Raw genomic sequence first — 17753 nt, 5'->3', positions numbered from 1 at the left:
GATAGCCCAAGTTCGCCTCTTTCTGGTGTTTGAACCTTGAACTCAGGCACCGCTGAGACTGCCTGGATTTGATTCGTGGACCTGCTGCTGCATCCGGGACCATCTGGGACTACGCTGCCTCATCTGAGCCATTTCACTTCTCAGCCCCAGGCTCCACGCTGATGCCTTTCAGGACTGACCAAAGAGGCAGGAGAGCCTGCTCAACTCTGGGTTCCAGTAGGTAAATATAAGAATAAGCCCATCAGAAGATGGGACACAGGACAAAAAATAAACCAGAGAAAGGTGCACCAACATACCAAGGAAGAAAGTATGGTTCCACTTGTCTTCGAATTAAAATTGTTTCCGGCGATGGCCAGCGCCACGTTCTGGTTAATTGCACTGGTTCCTTCTTGGTCTTCATCAGAGCCATTGGCACGACTTTTTCCACTACGGGCATCTGCAGCTATAATGAAAACATCATTGGCCTTACCATACCGTCCAACAATTGTGCTTCTTGGTATTTAGGCAAGGGCTGGAAATTTATGCCCACATAAAAATCTGCACATTTCTAATGGGCAAAACATGGAAGCAAGCAAGCTATCCTTCAGCAGATGAATGGATAAACAAGCCGTAGTACGTTCAGACAATGGAGTATTATTCAGCCCTAGAAAGAAATGAGCTATCAAGCCATGAAAAGGCATGGAGGAAGCTTCAGTGACTGCCAGGGCCTGGGGGAGAGAGGAATGACCGGGGAGAGCACAGAGGAATTTTAGGGTAGAGAAACGAGTCTGGTTGATATCATAATCATGGATACATATCATTATATATTTGTCCAAACCCACAGAATTTACAACCCCAAGAGCGAACTCTAATGTAATCATGGACTTTGGGTAATTATGATGTATTTCTATTGGTTCATCAGTGGTAACCCATGTTACCACTTGGTACTTGGGTGGATGCTGACAACAGGGGAGGCTGTGTACACAGGGGGCTGAGGGGCGGGCGCATACAGGAAGTCTCCATACTTTCTGTTCAATTTTGCTGTGAACCTAAAGCTGCTCTTTAAAAGTCTTTAAAAATGGGGGGAGGCGGTTTGGGTTTATGGACATTGGGGAGGGTATGTGCTTTGGTGAGTGCTGTGAAGTGTGTAAACCTGGTGATTCACAGACCTGTACCCCTGGGGATAAAAATATATGTTTATAAAAAATAAAAAATTAAAAAAAAAAAAGTCTTTAAAAAATCTTTGCTGATGAGAAGCCAAAAATCAGTATTTCCCTATGTCTCCTACCCAATGCCCACCGAGGGACTGATACTTATTAGTCACTAAAGTCTGCACAGTAATTAAAAACCTGATGTCAAGTGGGGCGCCTGAGTGGCTCCGTTGATTAAGCGTCTGACCCCTGATTTCAGCTCAGATCATGATCTCAGGGTTGTGAGACTGATGTGCTCCTCAGGCTCCTTGCTCAGTGTGGAGTCTGCTTGCGATTCTCTCTCTGACCCTCCCCCCGACACGTGCACTCTTTTTCTCTCTAAAATAAGTAAATAAATCTTTAAAAAAAAATCCCGGTTATTAATTGTACTGCTAAATTGCTACCGTCTCTAGGAAAAAGCAGGCAAAAAAAAGAGACAAAATGCTCAGCAAAAGATTCAGCTGGAAATTAATTTTTCAAACTGTAAAAATGAAAATTTTCAAAACTTTCATAACACTTTCCTGTAATATTTTACAATTTTTTCTAAGTTTTTATTTAAATTCCAGTTAGTGTAATAGTGTAACATGGTGTAATGCTTCAGGTGTGTAATATAACATTTTTTATTCTATTCATACATTTTAAATAATGACCAAATAGAAAGGAACCCATAATTACAGAACTAATCTGTTCCTTATAAAATAACAAGCTAAGGTCACAAATTCGGCAATAATGTATTAAATTTCAAATGTCTGAAATGTTAATTATTATCTCTATGTAATATAGATATACTTATGTTTATATGTTTAGATGTCTGCAAACAAAAGAAGGTCCCACCACTTAAAAGGCTGGTTTTTGACCACCAATGACACACAAAGTTTTTACTTAAGCAGTTCTTAGAAAAGTGTATTAAAAACACTTGCAACCCATTGATTCGTTAAAAACTCATATTTTGTTATGCTTGTCAACATTGTAAGTATTTAGATCTTCGATTTTTCAGGAAAATTAGATTGCAAACAGTATATCCTTCTGCTAAAATTCTAAAAACAGAACTCAAATATTTTTAGAACTCAGTGTTTTAAAATAATAGTTTATTATTTGGGTTTAAAGGTGGCCAAGTTCTTAAACAAATGGTAAAATGAATAGCCTGTGGCCTTAATGTAAGACCTGATAACATTATCAGATTTGAGGATGCATTCTTACTTCCCCCAAATATCCACAGGGTCATGGTTATAAAAGACAGAGAGAAGGACATACACATTTGCCACATAAAACGCTTTCATAGCGTTTTATGGTCTCTCGGTTCATATCCTTATAACAATCCTAAGATGTAGATATTGTTACCACATTTTTACAGTTGAGGAAAGGTTGAGAGAAGGCATTGAAAGGCTGAGGAATTTTTCAAAGGTCACATGTAGCCATAAATGGGCTAGAGTTTGAATTCAGCTTATCTTTTTAAAAAACTATATCCTTCTTAGTGTATCAATCTACGGATTCCATATGTAATAAATAAGCTATATTAGCTCTAATAATAGAATAGTTCCACTGATTTCCCACTTGTCAGCTACATCATGACTATAAAGGTCGAACCCATACATCAAGAAACCACTGAGATTTAAAAGCTCGGGGGCCAAGTGCTAAAAAGCTCTGATCCAAAGGGACTGATTTGGGAAATTCTCATCAACATGGACACACAGGAGAATGTGTGCCAAAGCAGTTTCCTGCTTTGGGAACAAATGAGTCATAGGTCTTTGAATGGAACTTTCTAGAAACTTTCAGCAAAATTCTGGAAATGGTCTGCAGGTCACTGGCTATGCTCTGGATTATATCCTTAAATCCTGAAGACAATTCGGGGCTCAGTCTGACATGTGAAAAAGTGTTATATTACACACCTGAAGCATTACACCATGTTACACTACCAGAGAATGTTTACCCGCTGGGCCAAGCTTGCTTTCATACATCCCTTGCCCATTTCTAATCCGTCTTTGTTCCCTAACCCACACTGTAATATGTAAATAAACTCAGGAGGTACACAAACTCCTTTAAGACAATGTATCCTTTCCTCTTGCTGAAAAATGAGAGATACTGACTTCCAACTCCAGAATCAGCCTCTTACGGCCAAAGGCAAAATTCCTCTGCCATGGCAGAATTTCTTAATACGGAAGACACCACGATTACCATGATTTTTTTTTTTTCCAGTTAGAGTTGGGAAAGGCAGAGTAGGAGAGAGAGAGAATCCCAAGCAGGCTTTACACTCAGCACAGAGCCCGATGCGGGGCTCAATTTCATGACCCTGAGATCGTGACCTGACCTGAGCCAAAATCAGGAGTTGGATGCTTAACCAACTGAACCTCCCAGGTGCCCTGACACCATGATATGGAACAATCATTAAGGATGCTTGGGTCTGCTTCTTTCCTAAGCCATTCTTAAGAGAAAAGACCAGGAACACCTTATTTCAATGCCTTAGAGTGGTGACCTCCCAAGGGAATAATTCTGTTAGTATTTCATCCTTTGCGATGGATGGTCTATAAAGTTCATCATATACCAGCAGATGGGTGAATGAGTGAAAAAATGATTTCTAAATGAAAAACTGTAAGAGACTCTTAATCATAGGAAACAAACTGAGGGTCGCTGGAGGGGAGGTGAATGGGGGGGATGAGGTCACTGGGGATGGACATTAAGGAGGGGACATGATGCAATGAGCACTAGGTGTTATTCTAGAACACTGATGAATCACAGACCTGTACCTCTGAAACCAGTAATACATTATCTGTTAATTAGCTGAATTTAAATTTTTAAAATGTTGAAAAGAAACACCACACATGACTATGATTCTTTACAAAATAAACGAAGAGTAAACTTATTGGAACCAAAAAAAAAAGAAAGGAAGGAAGAAAGAAAGAAAGAAAAAAAGAAAGAAAGAAAGAAAAGAAAACCCAGACCCCCAAAACCCCCCAACACTTATTGGGACTCATGCGGAAAAGTTCTGAGAGCACCGGTGTGGAAAACTGCTCACACAAACACATCAGCACTAGAACTAAGAGAAGAAACTTCATTCCGGGGGGGCATTTGGCAGGGGCCCCTTCATTCAGTCCCTGAAGGACACGGAGGCATTATTACCTGTAAAGTCATAGAGTTGCGGCAAAGCATCCAAAATGATGCCAACCAAAGGCAGGTAGAGAGCAGCGATTTTGACCTTCACTTCCGGTTTGACGCAGCGCGGGTCCAGGTCGTGAGAGCTCAGAAGGCTGTGGATGGCACTGACCGCTTTCCTTTGCACTTTGCTGATCCTGAGACAACACAGAAAGCTAGAGGTTATGGTGAATGGAGATCGGCCAAAACACTCTTAAACAACAAGGAGGGATCAGAACGCTCCTGGATCATTGGGGTGACATGTGAAAACCAAGGAAAAGGAGGAAGAGGTGTCTAGAATCCAGAAAGAGACAGCCTGAGTTCTGTTCCTGGGCTTGATGTTTCAAAGTCCACCATATTGTAGCATCTGGTAATTCATTCCTCTTCATTGTTGAGTAATATTCCATGGTGTGGATAGAACACATTTTGAGAGAGAGGGGTGGGCTGTGAAGTGGGGGAGAGGGGTAGGGGAGAGGGCGAGAGAGACTCCCATGCAGGCTCCATGCCCAGCGCAGAGCCTGACATGGGGCTCGATCTCACAACAGTGAGATCATGACCTGAGCCAAAATCAAAAGTCAGATGCCTAACACACGGAGTCATCAAGGAGCCCCAGATCACATTTTAATACCCCATTCATCAACTGGTGGACGTTTGGATTATTTCCACTTTTGGCTATTATAAATTATTAATGTTGCTGTGAATATTTGTGTATAAGTTTTTGTATGGATATAAGTTTACTTCTCTCGGATATCAAGTTTACTTCATATCTCAGGGTAGAATTATAGGATTTTATGGAAACTATATTTATCCTTTAGAGGAGCCACCAAGCTGTTTTCTTTTCTTTTTTAAGATTTTATTTATTTATCTGAGAGAGAAAGGCACAAGCAGGGGGAGGGGCAGAGGAAGAGGGAGAAAGACAAGCAGATTCCTCACTGAGCACAGTCTGCCCAGAGGCTCGATCCCAGGACAGTTTGATCATGACCTGAGCCGAAGGCAGATGCTTAACCATAGGAAACAAACTGAGGGTTTATTTTACCAACTTAACCAACTGAGCTTAACCAACTTAAGCTTAACCAATTGAGCCACCCAGGCGCCCCACCACCAAACTGTTTTCAACAGTGAATACACCATTTTACAAGCCTCCCCAAGTTTCTGTTTTCTCTCTGCCAACGCTAGTTAGTATTTACCTTCTTATTATGACCATCCTAGTGGGTATGAAGGTGCTATGGACCGTTTGTGTCCTCCCAAAATTCGTATGTTTAAACCTAACTCCTAACATGATGATGGAGGAAAGGCCTTTGTGAGGGGAATCACGTCACGAGGGTGGAGCCCCATTCATGGGATTAGTGCCCTTATGAGAGACCCCAGAAATCTCCCTTGCCCTTCGGCCATGAGAGAATATAGCAAGAAGATGACCATCTGTGAACTAGGAAGTGGGTTCTCATCAGACATTGAATCTGCCAGCGCCTTGACCTTGGACTCCCCGGCCTCCAGAACTATGAGAAATAAATTTGTGTTGTTTAGAAGCCCCCGAGCCTATGGTGTTTTTGTTACAGTTGCCTAAAGGAACTAAGCCAGAAGGGATATTCCTCTGGTTTTGATATGCATTTCCCTGATTGTTAATGTGGCTGAATACTTTTCTCTCTCAGGTGCTTATTGGTCATCTCTTCTTGGAGAAATGTCTATTCTGATCCTTGCCTTCTAAAGAACTGAGTTACTTGTCTTTTTGTTATTGAGTTGTAAGATTTAAAAATTATATAAAGAGCAGGGAGCCTGGGTGGCTTAGTCAGCTAAGCCTTTGACTCATAATTTCAGCTCAGGTCACGATCCCCTAGATCACAAGATCAAGCCCCCTGTCAGGCTCTGCGCTCAGTGGGGAGTCTGCTTGGGACTCTCTCTCCCTCTCCCTCTGCCCTTTCCTTCACATGCACGTGTGCTCTCTCTAAAATAAAAAAAAATAAATCTTAAAAAAAAATGATATAATGCACACAAATCCCTTATTAGGTCTACAATTTGCAGATATTTTCTCCTATTCTGTGCATCATCTTTTCATTTTCTTGATGATGTTCTATATACCACAGAAGTTCTCCCTTTTAAGAAATCTAACTTACCTATTTCTTTTTCTTTCATTGTGCCTATTTTTGGTGTCAGATAAGCAGCCATTGCCTGATCCATCTTCATACGGATAATGAAGATTATCCCTATGATTTCATCTAAGTGTTTTGTAGTTTCAATCCTTACATTGAAGTCTTTGATCATTTTGAGTTAAGTTCTGCACATGGTATGAGATAGGGTCACAACTTCATTCTTTTCCATGTGGATACTCAATTACATCAGCATCATCTGTTGAAAACACTCCTCTCTCCCCCTTGAGTTGTGTTGGCATCCTTGTCAAAAGTCAATTGACTATAAATGTGAAGATTTATTTCTGGACTCTTAATTCAGTTGCATTGATCGATAGGTCTATCTTTATGGCAGAACTACTATTGCTTTGTAGTAGATTTTGAAATCAGGAAATGTGAGCCCTCCGACTGTGTTCTTTTTTAGGATTGTTTTGGCTATATTGGTTCCCTTGAATTTTCAAATGAATCTTAGGGCCAGCTTGTCAGTATCTGCAAAGAATCTAGCTTGAATTCTGAGAGGAGTTGCACTGAACTTATAGATAAATTTGGGGAGTATCACCAACTTAACAGAATTAAGTCTTCTGACCCATGAATACATGATGAGTCTCCACTTGTTTCGATCTTTTTATTTCTGAAGTGTTTTATAGTTTTTAGTGTACAAATCTTATATTTCTTTTGTTAAAAATTTAGTCCTATGATCTTTATTAATTTTTGATGCTATTCTAAATGGAGTTTTCTAAATTTCATTCCACATTGTTCACCACAAGGATATGGAAATATAATTGATTTTTGCATATTGATCTTGTACCTTGCCACCTTGCTGAACACATTTATTATCTTTAATAGGTTTTTAGTGGGTTCCATAGGACTTTCTAAAAACAAATCATGTCAATCTGTGAATAGAGATAGTTTTACTTCTTCCTTCCCAACATGGGTGCCTTTATTTCATATTCTTGCCTCCTTGCTCTGGGTAAGGCTTCCAGTACAATGACAAGTAAAATAGAAGTAGTAAGAATGGGTAATCTTATCTAGTTCCTGGTCTTAGAAGGAAAGCAATCAACTTTTCACCGATAAATACAATGTTAGCTTTGGGTTTTTCATAGATGCCCTTTCTGGGCTTGTAGAAGTGCTCTTCTACCTCGGTAGGATTTGTTGAGTGTTTTTTCAAGAAGGGTATTAGATTTTGTCAAATGCTTTTTCTTCATCTCTTGAGATGACTGAATGGGTTTCGACTTTTATTCTATGAATTGAGTGTATCATATCAATTGATTTTCCCAGTGTTGCATTGGCATCTTGCATTCCTAAGATAAATCCTACTTAGCTGCAGCGTATACCCTTCTTATGTGCTGTTGAATTCAGTGTTCATTTTGTTGAGGATATTTGTATCTAGAGTCATATTTTGGTGTTCAGTTTTCTCGTGATGTCTTTTGTCTGATTTTGGTATCAGGCAGACACCGGCTTCATGGAAGGAGTTGGAAGGTGATCTCACCCTTCTATTTTCTGGAAGAGCGTGTGAAGGATTGGAATTAAGTCTTCACTCAGAGCTGCTAGATGATTTCTGCATACTTGAAAAACACTAGGGATTTAAGACGTGTAGACATTTGTAGGCAGCCCCAAGTGAGGGGTTCGAGGGAGACTTATTAGAAACTGAAGCTAGGGCTCTTGCACAAGTCCAGACACTGAGACGTGTCTCACTGGCCCTTGCCCTTCAGATGCCCTTTAGGTGTTGCTGAGTCTAGTCATTGTTTTGGCAGCGAAAGGAAGTACTGATAAAGAGGAAGGATTGTTCAAAGAGATTTTTCTGAGGCTTTAGCCCACATGGTAAAGTCACTAATAAGTATGTGACAGTTATTTCTAATGACTTTCCAGGGGAGTAACTGACAACCCAGAAATCGGGAATTATTGTGTTGCCAAAGGAGAGACACTCTTAATTAGCTACCCTCTGAGAGGCAGAAAAGGTCCCGTGTGTGTGTGTGTGAAGAATGTGACAATTAAATTACTGAAAATGACATAACATCCTCTGAATATAGTCTTACTCTGTTGCTAGTGAAATTATAGCAACAATTTTATGACGAATCAAAATAGATGTCAGGGCTGCTTCCCTTGACATCTCAGTGGAAGGGAAATTGCAATTAGAAACTTCCGCTAATTAAATACTAAAGAGTACTTTCTGATACCACGTGGATCAGTGCTAGCAAAGACAATTAAGGAAAATGTGTGTGTGTGTGCGCGCGCGCGCGCGTGTGTGCGTGCATGCTCACGCTCACGCGTTGTGTACACGAAGGCAATTTTCTTTGTGCTCAAACCTCATTCTCAACGCCTTATGGGTCAGGGTACTCTGTGTTGCTGTGGAGATTCATGCTCGTTATACAGTAAAAAGTTCTACTGAAAAACCTGAGAGAAGTGTAGTTAGGATTGAGAGAAGATGAGATGGAAGCTCTCACTCGGGACCTGAATTTCTGGAAAAAGGCAAACTTTAGGGAGAAGAAAATTCCGTTTCTCACACTGGCCTCCTGGTAGGCAGAGACAGACGTTCACTCGGCGAACATCACTGGCAAAGTGCTTAGGGTACTTTTGTGATTGCAGTTAACGTAAACGGAAGGTGCTTCTATCATTGTTTCCTTCTCTAAATTGTAAGCGCTTAGAGAAAATTTGAAAACTTCCCATTAGATGAAAATCTGTAAACATACAGCAATGCTGCCACTAATGAGCATAATTTATTCCAGAAGCTTCTTTAGCACAGCGAGGAAGAGCGGAGGAGTCGTAGGTAGAGGTTGTCCAGGGAGAGCAGTGGTGGGGTGTGTAAGGGTGTACCTTGTTACAGGAGATGTAGGATTCAGGAGACCAAGGCTCTGGGTGGGTTCTGCTACGTAACATTGGGCAAGTTCCTTCCATTCTTTGTGCCTAACCCGAACACCAAAAGGGCTGAGCTTGAATTATCTATCAATGCCAACGATCTCTAGATCTGAGTCCCTGAATGGTGAGTTCTACCGGGGCAGGGAATTTTGTCTCTTTTGTGCACTGATGTACCTCTGATATACTCCAGACTATAAGCATTTGGTGAGTGTTGAATGGAATGTATACTATTTGGAAGGCACTGTCTCCTTCCGTCCAACTGGACAGATGGGGGTTTTCTAATCCTATGGCTCGGGGAGCACAGGGAGAGAAGGAAAGAAGGGGAGGTCGATCTCCATCCCTGTCCGTTGACTTCAAGAGTAGATCCTGCCAGAGCCCATGGGTAATCAGGCTTACAAAAGGCGAAAGGATGTATAAGCCTTGGACCTCGGACATCTCTTTTAACCTGGGAAGGTCTCTCTGCAAGAAACCTAATCTGGACACTGGGTGACTGCCTTCCAGTCAGCGGCCACTTCCTTTGTCAACATGAAGCCAAGGGGCACCTTGCTGCTGTCTGTGTACATAGATCACCTGGGGCATGTCTTATAAACGGCTTTGTTCCTAAGTTCACTAATCAAAGCATCCCTGGGAAGCCTGCTTAGTAGAAACGGGAAACTCAGTGATTAAGTGGCTGGAAAAAGCCATTTTATGAGGGTTTCCCTCAGTCCCTCATGCCTTTCCACGTTCCTATGAACACCTTTTTCTCAGCACATGGATGCTTCCACTCCTCAGAGCTGGTCAATGGTAGGGATTTTTGCCAAGTAGGAGAGGTTGGACTACAAACTCTAGGAAAGAGCTTTTGGTTTTTGCAGGGTTTTTTTGTTTTGTTTTGTTTTTGATTTTTTTTGCTTTTGTTTTTGCTTTGTATCGCAATTAACACCTCTGCAACATACCCTTCTCCTTCAGCATCCAGAGCAGCAGCCAGTTCCGTAAAGAGAAGACCCGTGAGGAAGTGTTGCTGGCGGTACTCCGGGGTCAGATCGAACATGCTGGCAATCTTCTGGTCCTGGAAACTGGAGCAGGAGCTCGAGTTCTACAAAAATGCAAGGATTTAAATTAAAAAATAAATAAATAAACCACGATGCTTGTTTAAAAAAAAAAAAGAAAGGAAAAAAAAGAAATGCAAAGAGCAGTTCCAAAAGGAACAGGAACAGGAATTAAAATCACAATGGCCCATACTTCGGGAGCCACGCAGGCTTGATCAGCCCTTCCCAGAGACAGTCCCCAGGAGGGAGCTGTACCCCTGGTGGTCGCTTTGTGTTCCCATCCCTGCTGGCAGAGAACTGTCCGTTGGGAAAGATGAAAACAGAGCCCCCAGGGTCTCTCACAAAAGGACTCCTACTCCCTTCCCCACCCCAGATCAGAAGCAAAGATGAAAGCTTCCTCTCGTATCATATCCTTGTATCCCGTGGATCGGGAAACCCAGGGAAACAGGCACTGTGTCCCATGCTGTGGCTTTGAGCAGGGCATGCCTCTCCCACAAACTACGTCCTTGATTTGAGGTCCCTGTTTTCTCCGAGGCACTTCTCAGTCTGGCTTCCGCACACTGCCCAAATTCTGCTGCCGGGACTAGCAGGGGAGTCAGGCAGGGGAACTGTCAGAGTGTCTCTGGAAATCCTTTACAGCTGGGTGGGGCTGGAGCCCACCCTGTGGGCCCCAGGGTTGCTAACTTCCTGGAGTAGTCAGAGGGAAATGGGGTGGAAGACTCGGGGCAAAGTTAGCCCATTTGGAATTGCTGCTCTAAGTCTGATCCTCCCCAAGGCACATGGAGACGGTCATGTGGCTGACAACTAGCTCCTGTCTATTGGAAGAAATGGCTACATTTTCTTTTTTATTTAGTAAGACAAACCTTCACCTTTGTATTAGTCTCAAGGAATATGCAACAAAAATAGACCCTAACATGGAGAAAACTTGCTTGCTGTCCTGAGCTACTACTGATTTGTCACCTATAAATGGAATGGGGTTATAAAACAGCATTTCCTTAAAGTTTTTCTAGAGGGCACAAGTCCCTTGAGAAATCTATGGGGGCGGGAATAAAAAATGGTTTTCAATAGCAAAATCACTTTGGGAATCAGTGTTTATTAAACACTTTTTTCCTCCACCCTTTGGGTATTTACAATTTACACTAACAAGCTAGAGATTCTTGGGTGGTCTACTGCAAACAGACCTGTTAACACAGGTTAACAAAACAGGGTTTCCAAAACTTATTTGACTCTGGAATTCTGTATTTGCATAATACCTCTAGAATCTGGGGCCCCTGCTGAACCTAACATGTGAGAAACTGTTACCACAAAAGATCAGCCACGTCAGTCAAAGCCTTGTCTCTAAATATTATACAAGTGTTATTTGTGTGTGTGTGTGTGGCAGTTAAAGAACAGGACTCATTAGAAATACATTCTCTATAAAAGAAACTGTCGGATTCATTTATGACAAGGTCTTTTTAGTGCTTCAAGAACTAAGTAATCTGGAGTATAATTCAAGATGGACTCCTCTTGCACCCAACTGCATTTTATAACAGTACCAACAGAAAGTTCTAGAATAGCTCAAAGATATAATACCAGTGTTAAAAACCATTTCGGAATAAACATAAAGACATAGGCAATTTCATGAATTTTACGGTTCTGGGGTGCAGAAAAAGGAAAGTGAGCAAAGAAGATGGTCCCCCTCATGTGGAAAGATGATTAATGCCAGAGAGAGGAAGCTACGTGGCTTATCTATGCATTTCTAAATTTTCATCATGCGTATGGATTCTGTGCTCTTCCTGGCTTCAGCAAGGACGCCTGAGCTTAGGAAGAAACCAGTCACAGACCGTGTTAGGGGTCAGTTAGATGCACAACACTGGGTACCGTCTTTGTGTGCATCTGGATCAACCGATCTAGCGTGGACAGCTTGATTTTCCTCTTAATGAATAAGACCAACCTTTACAGTAATAAACGACTCGACTAATCAAATCAGATTTTGAGGAATTCTGGAGCTGATCACCTGGGAAGAGATGGAGGGGCAGGGGGACGCCGGAGCAGCATCGACGTTCATAAAGAAGAGGTTCAGATTCAGGTAGTGCTCGTGGCTGCAAAGAATTCTCAGAAACTCCAGCCTCATGGAAATGAGCATCGGAAGGTTGGTGAGCTTGGCCGACAGCTGGGAAGAAGAATGAAAAGAGGAAAGAAGTGTTTATTATAAGGCAAACGGAGTCCAAGCTGGCAGATACAAAAATCTCCTTTCTCTCCAGATTAGGACAATCAATTTAATAAAAATGAATAGGACAGTGCAACAGATGGAAAGTTCTATATTCCGGGGAGGCCCAACGAGTGGTCACACATCACTGTTCCCCTTAATAACTCTAGCCCAACTCTAGCCTGGCTCCTTGACCCGACGCCCACCCTTGTCACATCTACAGTGCTGTGGCCAACCTGGGCAGCAAATAAGCTGGAGGTATGTCTTCGGGGTCACATAATGTCATTAATTTCACAATTAATGTCACTGTATCCGAGGAGCTAAATGAAAGGAGTTGACCCCACATGGGGCCACACAAAATTAACGGAATAAGACTGGGTGACTCTCACATCATGACTGTTCTTTTGTAGTTGCTAATTAAAGTCCCCAATGGGGAGTTCTCAGACCAGTTCCCTAGGTAAAGGCATCACCTTACTGAGGAAAGTATGTGGTCCCAGCAAAAAGATTGGCGTTTGCCCCAAACTAAGAGGGGAGGAAGTGGAAGAGAAAGCAAGAGACAGCTGGGAGAGTCTTTCCTTCAACGAGGAAACCATGAGAAGTACAGCATAGGGAGGACAGTCAACCGCACTGTAGGAACACTGTACGGTGACAGTGGGGACCACACTTGTCGTCGTGAGCACTGTGCAATGTATAGAACTGTTGGATCACGATGTTGCATACCTGAAACTAAGGTAAGATTCTACTGTTAATTTGACTTCAATTAAAAAAATTAAAACAAAAACAAACCACGCAATAAGCAACGGAAAGCTGACAACAGTGACAAAATGGAAGAGAACATTTGTTTCCCTCAGGGGAGGTGACAACTGAAGACCCAGACTCTGAAGGCAGCTTCTTTTAAGGCAAAGCAAGGAAAAGGGGGTCATGTGGGACCGTGAGCCTCTCAGTTCATCATCAGCAACCTCGCGCCCCAGCATGGACACACCTCCTCTTCGTGGACTCTGAGAGTGATTTTATAAATGACATAATTGAAATGAGCAACATATTTCAGCCATCTTAGAAGAAGCCGTTGCACTGTGGGTCACTTTGCTTATAGGATCGGTGAGTCTGTAGTTAGACTTTTACTTGAAACAAATGAATACCGTTACATGTTACGTAAAAAATAAAATGTGGCTTTTGTGCAACAAAGTTACCAGAACCTATGCTCTTTGTCAGTGTGTCTTGCTGGCTGACTTTGGACGAGTGGAGCCACCAGTAAACTCAACTGATCAGAACTGGATCGCATGCCCCTCACCAAACGGTCCCTCACCAGGAGCTGCTGGGTCAAACCAGTCAGAATGTGAAAGCGTAAGATATTTGTCCTTGAAAGAAGGTCACAGTATAGGTATCTTCAATAGGTCCCTTGAGACTTCATTAAAGATGGGAATTTCAAAAATATTTTTGGTGATGTTGAGAACAAAATAAGATACAGTTCTGGAAACATCCTCCCCCAAGGTCAGGACCCATGGTGGCACTCCCCAAGGGATGGGTGTTCCCTTAGTGGCAGGCTGAAGGCCACCTCAAGCAACTGAAAAGCTTAGATTTGTGTATTGTTAGTGACTATTTTAAAAAGGCTGAGATCATACCCATGGTCACATGGTCTATGAATGGCAGAAAACATGATAGAATGTTTGGGTGATGGTACGCAAAATGATAAAATCAGAAGACTTTGGAAGAATATAACTCGCCTCAGGTAGGATGCTCATACTCCACCTACATAGCTGGGCTCAATTGCCCTCAACTCCAAGCACTGATCACTGCAGGTCTGAGTACTACACTATTTATGCTAGCAGTGCCCACAGACGTCACTGGCAAACAGAGCACAGAATCAAAACGACAAAGCCTGGACAAATCTAATCCAATTTTGGCTTTTTTTTTTTTTTTAAAGATTTTATTTATTTACTTGAGAGAGAAAGAGAACAAGAGGGGGATGGTCAGAGGGCGAAGCAGGCGCCCTGCCGAGCAGGGAGCCCTATGCAGGGCTCGATCCCAGGACTCCAAGATCATGACCTGAGCCAAAGGCAGATGCGTAACCTGCTGAGCCACCCAGGGGCCCCTCAGCTCTGGCTTTTGGCAAGATGAGGGAGCTACGGAGGCCAATGTAAGGCTGCCCAAATCACAGAGGCATAGAACGGCATCACGTGAATTAGAACACAGGTCTCCAGATTCCAAGTCTGAGGCTCTCTGGAGGCTGAGACACAAAAGAGGAAGAAAGAGAGGGGAAATGAGAAGCAACCCTAATGTAGAAGAAAAGGAGAAGATTGAAAACACAGAGAGAGAAAGAGAGAAGAAAGGAAAGCAAGAGAGAAAGTATGAAGGGCCTGTGCAGGGCAGCCGGCCTCTCCTCTGGATGCCTTGTTGGTTTTTCAGTGATGGAAAGCGTCCACATGTGGTAGAGTCTCTCCTTCACTGAACGCGAGCCAGGCAACTCTGAGCTGTTTTCCGAATAGGCCCACCCTTGGGCACGTCCCCGAGAGCTCGATTTTAGCAAGGATCCTACTTCGTCAGTTTAGCCGAAGTCCCCCCGTCCCCCCAACCTCAACGTCTCATCCCTCAGCGGCCCCCGGATGGTTTCTGGTCGCCCTGGTGTGTCGTCACCAAGAATCCTCTTAGGGTGGTTCAGCCAGAATCCTCCTCACTTCTGAGGCTTCTGCTTATGAATTTCTTATCCACGAATCCCCCCACCCCGCTCCCTGGGTCCAGGTTCCCACTTTTCCTTGTCTTTGTAGTTGAGTCCAGTGTCCAGTAGGGTGAAATCGCATTGCAACGGTCCCTACACTTATCTCGATGGCCTGAATAAAAGTCTGCCTTACTGTTTAATAAGCGTCATGATTCACTTTTTCTTTAAAAGCGGCTCTCCATGGGCCTACCGTGATGTTCAGTATCTCCTTTCTCTATATCCAACTTTAAGTTTTGAAAAATGGATTAATTTATATTTGTAATTCATCCAATGACCTGTTTTGAAAAACATATACACTTATATTTGCAATCCATCTGATGACCTCCAAGTTCTCAATAGCTAAGACGGAAGGCACAGAGGAAAGGCGTCGTCTTCCAACCCTCCATTCTGGTGGAATCCGAAACAGAAGACCCACACAGGGTCAGGAGGTCGGGGCCCTCAAGATGCTGGTGTTCTGGGAATCCTGAAGTTTCCCTAGGATTCTCCTTTTACAGGTCGGTTTCCTAATCAGTAGCTCCTTTGGAAAAGTCATGGTCTTTTGTGGGGAGGAATGGGGAGAACCTTTTCTATTACAAATGAGGAAATGAGACCCAGAGAATTTGAATGAATTACTTAGGGTCACCAAGAGATTAACCGCGGAGAACCAGGCCTGATGGGAGAGGGTAATTAGAGTTAGGCAGATGTGGCTCTTTCCAACCTGGGCAAATTACACGACTCTTCCAAACCTCGACTTTATCATTTGCAAAAGGTAGAAGACACCTTGTAAGGACTAAAGGTACTGTTTCTAGAAAACGTTCAGCCCAGTACCTGGTTTTCAGGAAGAACCCAGCCATGGTGACAGGGCTGGTGACAGTTCAGGGAGGTGGGGGTTGACAGTGGGAGTCGGAGGTAGTCGTAGTGACATGGCAGTGACAGTTGAGGGTGGGGGGGTGGCTGGAGCAGGAATTAGGAAGGAAAGAAGAAGCAAACACCAGCCAACCACTATTTATGTGACTACTGTTGGGGCAATTTAAGGAGAATGGCGAACAAAAGAAGAATTGTACTTAAAAATCTGAGCTGTGGGCTAAGACGCTAAGATGCTAAGACGCTCTTAAATTGTAAATATCTGCTTTGTGCTCGGTGAGGTTCGAGCTATTTGGCCGATTTTATCAGGGTTCTTTAAAGCCCAAATCCACAAGCACATTTTAATTAATGGCCCTAATATGTGAAAAGAGACCTCCTATGTTGAATTCTAGACCTGGTCTGAGACCGAACGTGACCATCACGTGATTTCTATTAACCGCTCCAGTGAAGACAATCAGAGCACTAACACCTCCCTGTTCTCCTACATTTAACTTGGAGACCCTTCTGTGTTGGGTTGGCCAATGCTCTGGGAATCTCTGCGGCCCAGTATGTCTAGGGATGTCCACGGCAGAAGACAAATGACGTAAAATGATCGCAAAACCCAGAACATACAAGAGTTAAGCTAACTTGGCAACGAGCATGACGTTGGAAGAAAAGGAACCAGGGGCAACGCAGCTACGTCTGTGGGACGCTCACCTGGTTACAGTAATGTTTGATGAGGTTAAACACGAAGCCTCGGTCCATGAGTGAGAGAAGGTCATACAGGAAGAACGCCAGGCTGATGTTCATCTTTTCTGCCTGTTCATTTTCCTTAAAAACAAACCAACAATAAATAAATAAATAAATAAATAAATAAATAAATAAAACAACCACCACCAAAAAAAAAACCAAAACCAACACCTGAGTCATTTTGCGGGAAACCCTGATCACAAACAACCAGGTCCATGGTGGGAAAGATTCACTATTATTTCGGCCACTGTCCCTAGGGAAGACACGGGACGAAGCTGGTGACCCTGCAAATACCAGTCAGCCCTTAGCAGGTGCCATGCGTGTGAGGTTGAATCAAACATTTCTTCATTTACAGTTAGTATTTAGGTACTTTTTCTTCCATCTACTTCCCCCTACATGCATATTGACCGGTACATAATGAGGCTCGTTCTGCATACACGGTGTTGGGCCTCTCATCTTCTCATTCAGCATTATACTAAGGACACCTTCCCGCATGTTTAGCATTTCTTCAAAACCCGTTTTGAATGGCTGTCTCATATTTTTTCACACGCTTCTACCGGAACTTGTTTGATTCTGGTTACTGTTGCTTTGGCAAAACTAACGTGAAAGGTACCCGCTCTCTTCAGTGAGACAGATGCTTTTTAGTTGAGAAAATCTCATCAGGATACAAGAACCGGTTTTTACGAAAGGAGTTCTTTGCCCTCCACTGAGGCAGCGTTCCCACCCAGGAGAGGTCAGAGCCGCACATGCTAGAGCGAATTCTTGCACCAACAGAGACAATGACTGCAGTTTTCAACCGGACTTCAGAGCCCCTGGGGAGTCCCTTTTCCAAGTTTATGTCCTTCATTCTCAGAAGGATAAATCACTTTTAAAGATTTTTTTTTTTTTAATTTATTTGACAGAGAGAGATCACAAGTAGGCAGAGAGGCAGGCAGAGAGAGAGGAGGAAGCAGGCTCCCTGCTCCCTGCTGAGCA

The 17753-nt window shown here is 43.0% G+C and overlaps 1 protein-coding gene across 3 annotated transcripts in view; it reads right to left on the bottom strand.

Moving 5' to 3' along the window:
* The window catches only part of DOCK8 (dedicator of cytokinesis 8), a 209058-nt gene that overhangs the window by 46929 nt on the left and 144376 nt on the right, over positions 1 to 17753 (bottom strand). For all 3 annotated transcript variants that reach the window (XM_059142619.1, XM_059142620.1, XM_059142621.1), the window contains 5 exons: positions 16746 to 16859; positions 12299 to 12454; positions 10210 to 10349; positions 4287 to 4456; positions 297 to 442 (listed from right to left, as the gene is read on the bottom strand). In XM_059142619.1, the coding sequence (XP_058998602.1) occupies positions 297 to 442; positions 4287 to 4456; positions 10210 to 10349; positions 12299 to 12454; positions 16746 to 16859 (726 nt within the window). The remainder of the gene's footprint in view (positions 1 to 296; positions 443 to 4286; positions 4457 to 10209; positions 10350 to 12298; positions 12455 to 16745; positions 16860 to 17753) is intronic.

This window comes from Mustela lutreola, chromosome 12 (genome assembly GCF_030435805.1).
Source record: "Mustela lutreola isolate mMusLut2 chromosome 12, mMusLut2.pri, whole genome shotgun sequence".
Lineage (NCBI taxonomy): Eukaryota > Metazoa > Chordata > Mammalia > Carnivora > Mustelidae > Mustela > Mustela lutreola.
Note: the sequence above shows the minus strand (reverse complement) of the source record. Positions and strands in the feature narration are given on the sequence as shown.